General features: G+C 39.2%; 2 protein-coding genes across 5 annotated transcripts in view; both read right to left on the bottom strand.

Moving 5' to 3' along the window:
- The window catches only part of arhgef10 (Rho guanine nucleotide exchange factor (GEF) 10), a 39,403-nt gene extending 33,881 nt beyond the window's left edge, over nucleotides 1-5,522 (bottom strand). For all 4 annotated transcript variants that reach the window (XM_058090864.1, XM_058090863.1, XM_058090862.1 and 1 more), the window contains exon 1: nucleotides 5,378-5,522. The gene's annotated coding sequence lies outside the window, so the exon portion shown is untranslated. The remainder of the gene's footprint in view (nucleotides 1-5,377) is intronic.
- A 611-nt stretch (nucleotides 5,523-6,133) lies between these two features.
- cln8 (CLN8 transmembrane ER and ERGIC protein) lies at nucleotides 6,134-10,338 on the bottom strand. The gene is made up of 3 exons (XM_058090522.1): nucleotides 10,236-10,338; nucleotides 8,683-9,299; nucleotides 6,134-7,484 (listed from the first exon to the last, which is right to left on the bottom strand). The coding sequence occupies exons 2-3, from the start codon at nucleotides 9,235-9,237 to the stop codon at nucleotides 7,158-7,160; spliced, it is 882 nt and encodes a 293-aa protein (XP_057946505.1). The 5' UTR covers nucleotides 9,238-9,299; nucleotides 10,236-10,338; the 3' UTR covers nucleotides 6,134-7,157.
- Nucleotides 10,339-10,342: the final 4 nt, after the last annotated feature.

A 10,342-nucleotide genomic window follows, 5' to 3' on the forward strand; every position in this document is an offset into this window, starting at 1 on the left:
AAAAAAGCTTCCTGCTCTGCTGAAGAAGAAATTACACCAAAATGACATCATGCTGTAGCATAAAGCAGTCATTGTCGAGGTATGTATGTATACTCCACGTTTTATCCATAAAACCACTATACAACAATACAAAAGAAGTGCCTTACTGTCCACTTCAATGAAAAAGAAAGGCAGATGGTGGGGACATAGTCACAAAGATAATTCATTGTGAGCCTGAAAGCTTGTTTTGTCTTCAAATAATGTGAAATCCTCTGCTTCTCTGTCCTCCGCCCTATTTACAGGGCACAAGGACAGAAGGGAGAATATGAACACACGGGGCTAGTGTCTATAGAGTGCAGGGTGGACTGGTGACTGGTGGACAATGCTATGCTAACACTGGCAGGTAGCGTATGCAGATCCTGAAGAGATGGTTACTGTATGCAATTGTTCACTGTTTCTAGAAATGCATGGTCATAGACAACTACGTCAACTGTCCTCTCTATGTGCATATACTGTACTGTAGTAGGAACAGGTATAATGCATATGTACTATCTTAGGGTGCCTTCATACTTGGTCTGGACCAAAAATGTTTCAGAAAAGATACTTGGTCTGCACTTGAGCATGGTTCATTTACATTCACACACTGCTCAGTTTAGCTTATGCATGAAATCACACCTCACGTATGGGAAGTGTACATTGTCCGATGAAACTCACACTTTGGTGTGAAGATGAACAGTCAAGCCCTAACAAAATAAAATGTCTACAGAGTGACTCATCTATCTATTCAAGGTCTGGGGAGCAAGGGAAGGAAGGGTGGGCAAAGGAAGCTATGAAATGCTTGGGTTTGATTCATGAAGCAGAGGAAAGAGAAATTACATAGCGAAGAAGAGCAAACTCGTGTTTTGAGTGCCTCATATAGATTCACATGTTTTATTTAATTCTTCAGGAAAACAAAACACTGCTTTCCACGATCACATCCTCTCTATGTCAATAAATGTCGTCAGCAACTGTCAAAATTGTGCTGAGCTACAAACAAAGCTTATGTCAGAGAGTGAAGGTAGGGCGGAAGACAAGTAAAATCCACCCTGTGTTAATGACAGACTTAGCAGAGCATGTCGTTACATGTTAGGATCACTGAACAGCTTCAGACAAGCAAACATCTGGCCTGTTGGTTTAATGCAGATAAATTGTACAGCTGCATTTTTCTACTTACTTGTATTTAAAATGTCAATGATGACAAGGAGAACATCCACTGATACAACAGAATGCATGAAAATGACTTCTACAATGACAGTTTGGTGATATGTCGGTTTTGGATCAGAACCCCCACAGTCCAAAAAACAGGCATCATAGGTTAATTGGAGGCTTTAAATTGACTGCTGATGTGAAAGTGAGTGTGAATGGCAGTCTGTGTATACCCTGCAACTGACTGGTGACAAGACAAACGCAAACTGCCTCTTTCATTAAGTGAACCGTGCTTCAGGTTGAGAAATTTCCATTTTTAAGAGTTAGTAAATGCATAAAGGGATACGTTTGTTGTGTTAGAAAACCTAATTGCCATCAAACATGGCGATGTACTAGAGAACAAAACATTCGTGACTTCTGACCTCAGAAATGCGCTTATTGTAGAATGAAAAGCCTTTTCACACAGCAGTTTCCAACCTAAAAATCAGTTTACATCAGTGTTTTGTGCTGTTTTTCAGGGCTAGGTTACAATAATCATATGGGTTTATGACAAATATTCAGAAACAATGACAATCAGCCCACATCCCCTGACACCATCTGGAGCCCACTCACAAAAAAACAAAAAGCCCAGTTTGGTTTTCCAGTGTGTTTTTTTGGTGCACTTAATGACAAGTGGCATTCCACACATGGGCTGAAAGCCCTAAAACCAAGCCTGGAGGTGAGGCTGGTACGGAGTGCTGGCAGTGAGTGTCTTTTCAGAAACGTTGAATTGAATGGTGTGTCCCAGTCTTTGTTTTTGGCCAGGATTATAGTAATCAGGCTGTGTTAAAACCATGAGCCTAAGAGTCAACAAATTTGTCTAAAGTCCATTGCAGAAAATGCTTGAGAGAGAAGACGGGAAAGTTGCCTGCAGCACCCTCATTTAGCCGCTTCAAGACCAACATTAAAATCTCATTCTTTCACCATTACATCATCACGTTATGTGGTCTAAATTCCGGTGATATGGCTGATTAATGACAACCAAAGGAGCCAAATCTCCAAAACCACATCTTTTTACAAACAGCCAGGGTAGAAAATGTTCCTGAATAAACAAAACCAGGGAGGCAATTCGAGTTCCAAGTCAGAAGAGGAAACAGACCAACCAACTGGCAGCCTTATTAAGCCCTTACTGTTGTTTTGTTTCCTTGTCCTGACCTGGACTGTAGTGGGAGCAGGTGGTTCAGACAAAAGCACTTGGAATACAGCACAGTTTTTTTTTTTGAGTGGATCTGAAGCAAAGCGATGAACAATATTCCCAATTACTGCCACATATAACGGTGCCTATTGCAGATGATCACCTTAGGCAGCAGCAACTAAAGTAAGCATAGAAACTTTGCAGTTCTGACTGAGATCAACCATCAAGTCCATCTGAGCCAAACACTTCACCACCCACTCTGACCTCAAGTAGGGCGGGGAAGTCTCAGGAGTGCAGCAGGGCTTTCTAAATATATCCTTGGACCAAAATCAAAAGTCTAATATCGTGAACAATACCACAAGAGGTGGTATCGGGTATCATTTGCTAATATACTTGTGAGGGCCACTGCTGTGGATAAGCGGACATCCACTTGGCCTGCAGTATTGTCTTTTGAAGAGCGAGATGTGATACTTCAGATATAAGAAAGGACTGCACGCCTTCCGGCTCTGATGTCATGTTTTATGACTGCCTTTGAAATGACAATGACATTACAGAATTATAGTGTTTACCATACATGCGCGGTACACTGGAGTCAACACTAACAAGGCCCAGACTAATTCCGGTCTCTAATGAAAGATTAGGCAATTGTGGAAGAATGCCAGTCTTGGATGTGCCTTTGAACTGGTCTCTGCCCACCCAGTAAGCCACACCAAACACTGAGAGCTCAACATGATGTCAGAAACACACTTAGAGCAGCGAGCTGTGGATTAGTAGCTATTTGGTAAAATTGCTATTAGGCCAACATTGACATAAAATGAGATATTGGTTCATGTCAGTATTTGCTAATAATAATATTAGCAGGTAAGTAATGACGTCCTCCACAGAGCAACAACCTTGCTAGCACAGTGGTGTGAAATTTTTGCCTTTGGATTGTAAATATGCAGTTTGCAATGACATTGCTGGTATGCGAGGGGGGACATATGGTGTTTTCCTTTAATACTTCTAATCTAATATGTTTTGTCCGTGCTGCATCCATGAATGCCGTGCTGACGGAGCCCAGTTCATAATTTCACTGATTGCAGTAGTCCAGAGTTTCACATTTTGCACTTTGCCATATTTCTTTGGATTTTTATTTGTGAATTAATTATGTACCTGTATAACCTGTCTTACATAGAAAGTCTTATTTTAGTCGATTATTGTTCATGATTTTTTGTTGTTGCAACAAATCGCTAGCATCATGACTACATCATTGCAGTAATTTGAAGGGATGGGAAAAGGGCATTTCTGAAATCAAGATTGACCCTTGCCCTTACTCATCCTGTGGTGGCTGAGAATGTCCTCTGCAAAGCTGAATGCATAGAGAAGTGTATTTACACCCACTTTGAATGGGAGCTTCAGTTCTAGCAGGGACTGACATGTCGTCACTCTCTCTCCTCTCCTAGAGTGCTTTTGTCTGAGCTGGTACTGTAAGCCACAATATTATGGAACCATAAAACATGGTATTGTTGGTGTACTGTAATACAGTATATGAAGGTAGCACATTTATGTCATTTCTGAATGGATGTTTGGTTCATAAAGCCATCATATAAGGATTAACATGTGTGAAGGTGGCTTGGGGTTGACCAAACACAAACAAACTCAACAAACAAAGTCAGGTTGCACAAAGTTATTGCGTCAGCACGTCTCACAGCAAATTAAATGTGACATTTACAGGTTAGGATTCGGTTACAGTTATGTCCAAGTGGTGTCTAAAACCTCACCTTTGATCCACAACAAATATAACTCATGACTGAGTTATTTATAATGTGCAAGGAAAAATATACCTGTACTCTCAAGCAGCCCACTTAAGATGTTTACAGAGGGGGGGTAGAACATTTGTAGTTGCAGCCAGGCCACCACAGTGATTTGCTAAACAAATTGACAGTGAAGACTCCTACAGCTGCCTCAGCAGTAGGGCCAAACACTCAGAAATGTACATACACTCCAAACAGAAAACATCCAAAAACACAAAATTGCATGAGAGAAGAAAGAGAGAAGAAAACGCAAGATTGCCAGGTTACCAGAGATGCCAAACCTAGGTATCTAAATCGGTTGCTCTATAATATTGTCATTGTATAATATTATAAGACCAAGTGTTTAAAAAGTCTTCAATAGTCAGCCACCTTTTTCCGGGCATCCCCTGCTTATCTTCTGTTATGTTCTGTGAACATGCAGCAATCTGTGTATGCATTTGGTATTTGTAGTATTGTTATTTTGCATTTCATTGCACCATACACTTGTATGTGATTGCAGCATTTGCATTTTCCTACTGTATTTGTTTTATGGTGCTTGTGTGTTTTAGGTTTTGGATCATTCGTCAGCGTACACAACACCACCATAGAATTTATGTGTTCATAATATTGGAAATTATTAAGTCAGGTTTCGACTACCTGTGAAGACACATCTTCCAGATGAGTGGATCTGAAAACCAAGGAATGCTATGCATGACTACATGAATTTGTTGTTGTCTAGGCAGCTCCAGACTTCACATTGAAGACCACACTTCCTCACTGCATGGTAAAGTGATTTATTTCAGCTTTCTTGGACCTTGTTTGTATGAATTACTCTTAATAATATATACTTTTTTATAACGCTCTTATGATAGTATAAGGTATAAGTGTATTCAAAGGCAAAAAAACGTTGCTATTTGTAGTTAGCAGTACAATATGGCTCTCTATGCCCCCCATTTCTATAAATGGAACATTGTAAAGCATGAATGAGTAGGACCTAAAGTAACATAACAGTCTTATTTTCGGACACATTGCCACTGGGTAATGTTATTGGACGGCGTTGGCAACATGACAACCTGAGGCGCCACGTTATATCCATGTCCCAACACACAGATTAAAACACCTCAAATGATACACAGTAAACCGAGATGTTCCCATTTAGACTGACCAAACACACCTGAACCTCACGTTAGCAGGTACAAAAAAAGGTACAAAAAAACTTTTGTATGTATAACTTTGTCGAAAGCAGTACAACAAATCTTTCACTCACCATTTCACGACTTTAACCAACTCTAGCCCTCTCTAGTAATCCTGTAACTGTTAAAAGTTATGTTGGACATTAGCGACTAGACATCAGTATCCTTTCGCCTGGTGTCCTTTTTAACTTGGCTTCTTCCTTCGATGCAAACTGGCTCCATTCAAGGACCTACCCCTCCGTCTAGTGTTTGCATCTGATTGGTCAATGAGTGAGTTTAGCTAGTGTTCGTTGGCTGAGCTACCACGTCAATCAAATCGCCAACGTCTTCCTCTGCTGGAGGACTGGAATGTGACCACGTGACCTTCGAGGTGGCGCTGCACTGCACTGCACAGCTGTCCGGAGATGTTGGACTTATGTATGAATATATTACTTATATTATCTTCGTCTTAAAATAGTCATGACGCACAACATAATCATCAAACTTACTTATTTGTTCTGTCTCTTGTCTTTCTGGAAACTATTCATTAACACAATGATTATAAATAATAAAAAAACATATACGATACAACTATGTTCTTTGAATTTAATAAATGTATTAGTTATTTGTATTGAATACTTTTTATGCTATTGTTTAGTGTCCTCGTTAGGCCTAATCCTCTTAAGACCCCCTAAATAATTTGCTGATTTATTAAAGGAAAAAAATAAATAAATTAAAAAAAATATATATATATATATAATCACCCTCAAATCCTTAAAACTCAGTGACACCACTGCAAATAACTGGACAATAACATTGGCTTGTATTCTTATTACGCTCGAACAAAGCAATTTTGCTGTGTCAGCAGATATTTTATTTGGTAACACCAATTCAAAAGAACACATTTCATAATACAAAAGACAAAGGTGGTGATTTTGGCATATGGCAGACATGTAACAGGAAAACCTTCTCCCCGCCTGTTAATACCAATTTAGAATACTCTCTTATATGGAAGAAAAAAACACAATGTTATTGTAACAACTTCAAGAGAAACAGTGATAAGATGCTGTATGTAATAAGACAGTGGGCCGTGACATTGAGGTTATAAGATGGAGACCCAACTGATCAATCATTTAGTTGCCGTCTCCATTTCTGAATTGAGGCTTACAGTTTGATCTATTGTTTCACAGGTTTGCAGTTAACCAGCTGGACAACTTAGCCAGCAAAAAGAGTATTTCCAGTGCTTCTTGGAAATAATTAATAACACTTTGCACACCCGCGCAACCAAACTTAGCTTATATTTCATTTTAGTATTGCTTAGTCTGCATCAACACTGGTTCAGATATGTCTCTGTAGATCTTTGTTTCTTGACAACGAGAAACACCGAAAAAATACTGTTAAAAAGAACTCAAATAACCAATTCCACTGCATTTATGTCACCTATACTACCAAAACAGATCTGAATAACTGCATCGTAAGAAGGATCAATCAAGTAGTGGCCCAATCTGGATGTTACTCCATGTTTTGTATTTTATACAAACATGGTTTTCTATTTTCTTCTATTGTGGTGTTTTTATCACCTAATACCTAAAACCTAATACAGACCCAGTCTCTTTGTGCTGTCATTTATCAATTAATGAATCATATGTGAAAATAAAAATGGTCAGTTCAGATAATACTTCAAAGGATAATTCATACAAAGTGTAACATCCAAGTCATTTTTTAACTTATGTCGAAATAAAAGGTAGGTAAGAAGGTCCAGGTAGTTTCACCCAACCATTTACCCATTAGTCCATGATAAATTTCAATGGAACCTTTAAAAATAAGTTAAGACAAAAAGCAAATGTAAAAAAATATGCAGAAACGGACTCCTCCTTAGCTTAAATGGGGTTTCACAGGAACATCTGCCTGGTTCCCGGTAATATTTTTCTCAGGTACCAGCCTGTTACCAAAATTCCAGTCGACAGGATTGAGCAGCTGCATGGTTTTCTTGTGCGTCCAAAATGGATTGATGATAAGCGTAAGAAGAGTCAGGCCACTGAAGAAGATGAGGCGCATAGACAGGGCCATGTGTTTTGTGATTCCTTCCCAGTGGGTCAGGCTTATCCACCAAATGTAGTATGTGAGGACCATGCGACAGTGGAACATGTGGATCATCATCCACTGGTTGGCTTTCCAAAAGAGGCTGCGGGCACAGCCGGCCTAGCAAAGAGAGAGTGAGAGAGGCAAGGTTGAGATATGATGGCAGTTCTTAAAAGTTTTCAACAAAATTATTTCCGTCTCGGTAATAGAACACCACCCAAAACTCTTCTTAGCTTTTGGATGAGAAGCTGAAACAATTAAATATTTTTGCATACTTAGCCCTCAAGTCGAGTGCTTCAGAGGCTATCCACACAGAAACATTTTCAGGTCAAAACAGGAAAGTATTTCATCATTTCAGTTCTGGGTTCCCTGTAACTGTATTCCAGAGTGGGAAAATCTGAAAACGCCGGCTCGTCATTTCCATGTGGACTAGCAAACAATTGCTTTTTTTTTTAAAAATGATTACTTCAACGACCAGTCGCCGTAACATGACCAGAAGTGAGCAGTATTGAAATCATGATGAAGTGAGGGACAACTCTAAATGTATTTTGCTTTGTTTTCTGCTGTTATTACAAACAATATGATCACTCTTTAGCATTGAACGCACCCCTGCTCTCTAAACAGATTAATGGGACTTGGAGGAGATATTCGACATAGACATGTTGTCGAGTTAATGAGATAACAGCATATAATTTCTGATACTTTCAAACCCTCAATGAGGCTACCAAGTACGGATTGGGGAAAGTGATTTCAGCAGCAAAGAGACAGTATAGGGAGAAGCGGGATGGCTTCTTTTCCACTGCTGACTCTGGACGGATGTGGAGAAGCTTGCAGCACATCACAGACTAGAAAACCATTACAGTACAGACACCAAAGAATGCAGTTCTTTCATTTGTATATACTATTTTTATGCCTTAATATTTATCTTGATTGATTGTTCTTCCACTTTTACACTATTATTTATAATTCTCATACTTATACACTTTTCATGCCGGTACAGCAAAGTAAGATTTTCATTGTACAGGGAGAGATGTTTCTTTCCTGTGCACCTGACAATAAAACCCTGGATTGCAACATTCATATGTAAACCATATGTAAAACCAAATCATATCTAAATATGTAAAGTAATTTCCATAAAGTTGAGTTAAGAACAACAATGTATGTTTGATAATGCGAGGGAACAGAAGGAACAAAGAAACACACATACAACTTCTCAATTCTAAAAACAGAAAAGGAGAACAAGTCAACAGTTCTACTCATTCAAAAAAAAAAAATACAGATCAACTCATAAAGTGTGAGTGATGTAATATCTTCTTACCTTCAGAAGCATCCAGGAAATACAAGTGAATGGTGTACTCATCTCCAGTAGCAGCGTCACCATTGGCAGGAAGTGTCCCATCTCATCAGACACTACTGCTCCTGCGTATCCTGCCAAGGCGAAGAAATGGTGCATTGCCAGTGGGAGGTCAAGTGAGCGAAATATCAAACCAGAGGTGTGAAATGCTACATTCTCAAACACAAAGAACCCTGTGGCTGTGAGGACATTGAACCACGACCAGTACTCCTGTCCTCTGACTTTGTCTCTGCTCAACACAGAGTCCTGAGTGAGAGCTCTGAGACCAGCTACTGAACTCTGGATGCCAAATACTGCCCGGGTAGCTGCCAGGTTCCAGAAAACCTTCTCTTTAACGAGAAGAGAGGTGTAGGTGTGGGACAGTGCTGCAGACAGGAGGTGGGAGACAATGAAGATTGTTGCATAGAAGGCAAAACCCATGCCAATGAGTTGGTAGCGAAGATCCCAGGGGAAGTATTGTGCAGTAGCATGGGAGGGGGCATCAGAGGGTGGGAAGTGGCCGGTCTCCCCAGGATCCATGATGGCGTTGGAAGAAAGTTAGTTACCAGCTTGTCAACCCAGTACAAACATGTGCTTGACACCTGCAAAGCAAAAGAATAACTGCTCAAGACAATTACCACCATAACACCACATTCAATTAAAAAAACATTAATAGTAACAATGTTAAATAATTTGGGAATTAGAAAAATTAAGTCAGTGATTAATTCTACTTCATAACAAATACTAAACACGTTAGAGCATATTTTATACAGGATAATATAACGTTGAGTCAAGACAAAACCTGTGATCGCTGTGGAAACCTGTTTTATAAGTCAACTGAGTATCAATTTACAAGTCGAGTGTTTATTTTCATTCATGTATACGCCTCACACTTAAATGCAACAGCACGCTGTTATAATCCTTTTAACACCACACTAACCACAATGCAAACACGACATTTAGTATTTCTGAGGGGGGGAAAATGTGGAACAATTCCGTTTTAATGAAATTCCGTCTACAGGTGTATATTCAAGTAAATTTATATCCCATATAGCTTTGATCTTCTTCCATAGCTACGTTCCATGAGTCTGAAAGGCTTGAAGATGTACTTAATTTCACATATTGACTTGTGGTCCAACACTCAATATGAATCCGATACGAAACCGAAGATGAAGAAGTAATATACCTAACCAACACGTATAAAATACACATCATATGAAAAAATGCATTTTTAAAAAGGACGTAAGCTCACTGTCATCGCTAAAATATGGTTTTGTAACATTGCTATAAGTAGAGCCTCGAGAAAAGCATAGCTGGTAAATAGCTTTATATTATGTGCTATCGGTGCCTTACCAGTTAGCAAATCACAACAATTACAACAGATACAAAATGCAAGTTTCCTCGATACTTAAATTAAAAACTCGATGAGCCCCAAGTAGCTAACCGTGTTGAGAGCATGAGCAAGATATACCACCACAAAACGATAGCTGGAATGGAATGAAAGTTTTGAAACTAAAGGATATTTAACTGTTACTTACACCAACATCCAACAATCATGTAAAATGAACACAAGTCCAAGTACTGCAGTGGTATTTACATTGCACGAGTTACATTTGATCATATGACCCACAAACAGGAAGTTACG

This window comes from Doryrhamphus excisus, chromosome 13 (genome assembly GCF_030265055.1).
Source record: "Doryrhamphus excisus isolate RoL2022-K1 chromosome 13, RoL_Dexc_1.0, whole genome shotgun sequence".
NCBI classification, from domain to species: Eukaryota; Metazoa; Chordata; class Actinopteri; order Syngnathiformes; family Syngnathidae; genus Doryrhamphus; species Doryrhamphus excisus.

Excerpts from the sequence above, each read along its gene's own strand:
- cln8 (XM_058090522.1), bottom strand. The coding sequence starts at position 9,237 with ATGGATCCTGGGGAGACCGGCCACTTCCCACCCTCTGATGCCCCCTCC. Across the intron at positions 7,485-8,682 it reads TTTCCTGGATGCTTCTGAAG|GCCGGCTGTGCCCGCAGCCT; the intron begins GTAAGAAGATAT and ends TCTCTTTGCTAG.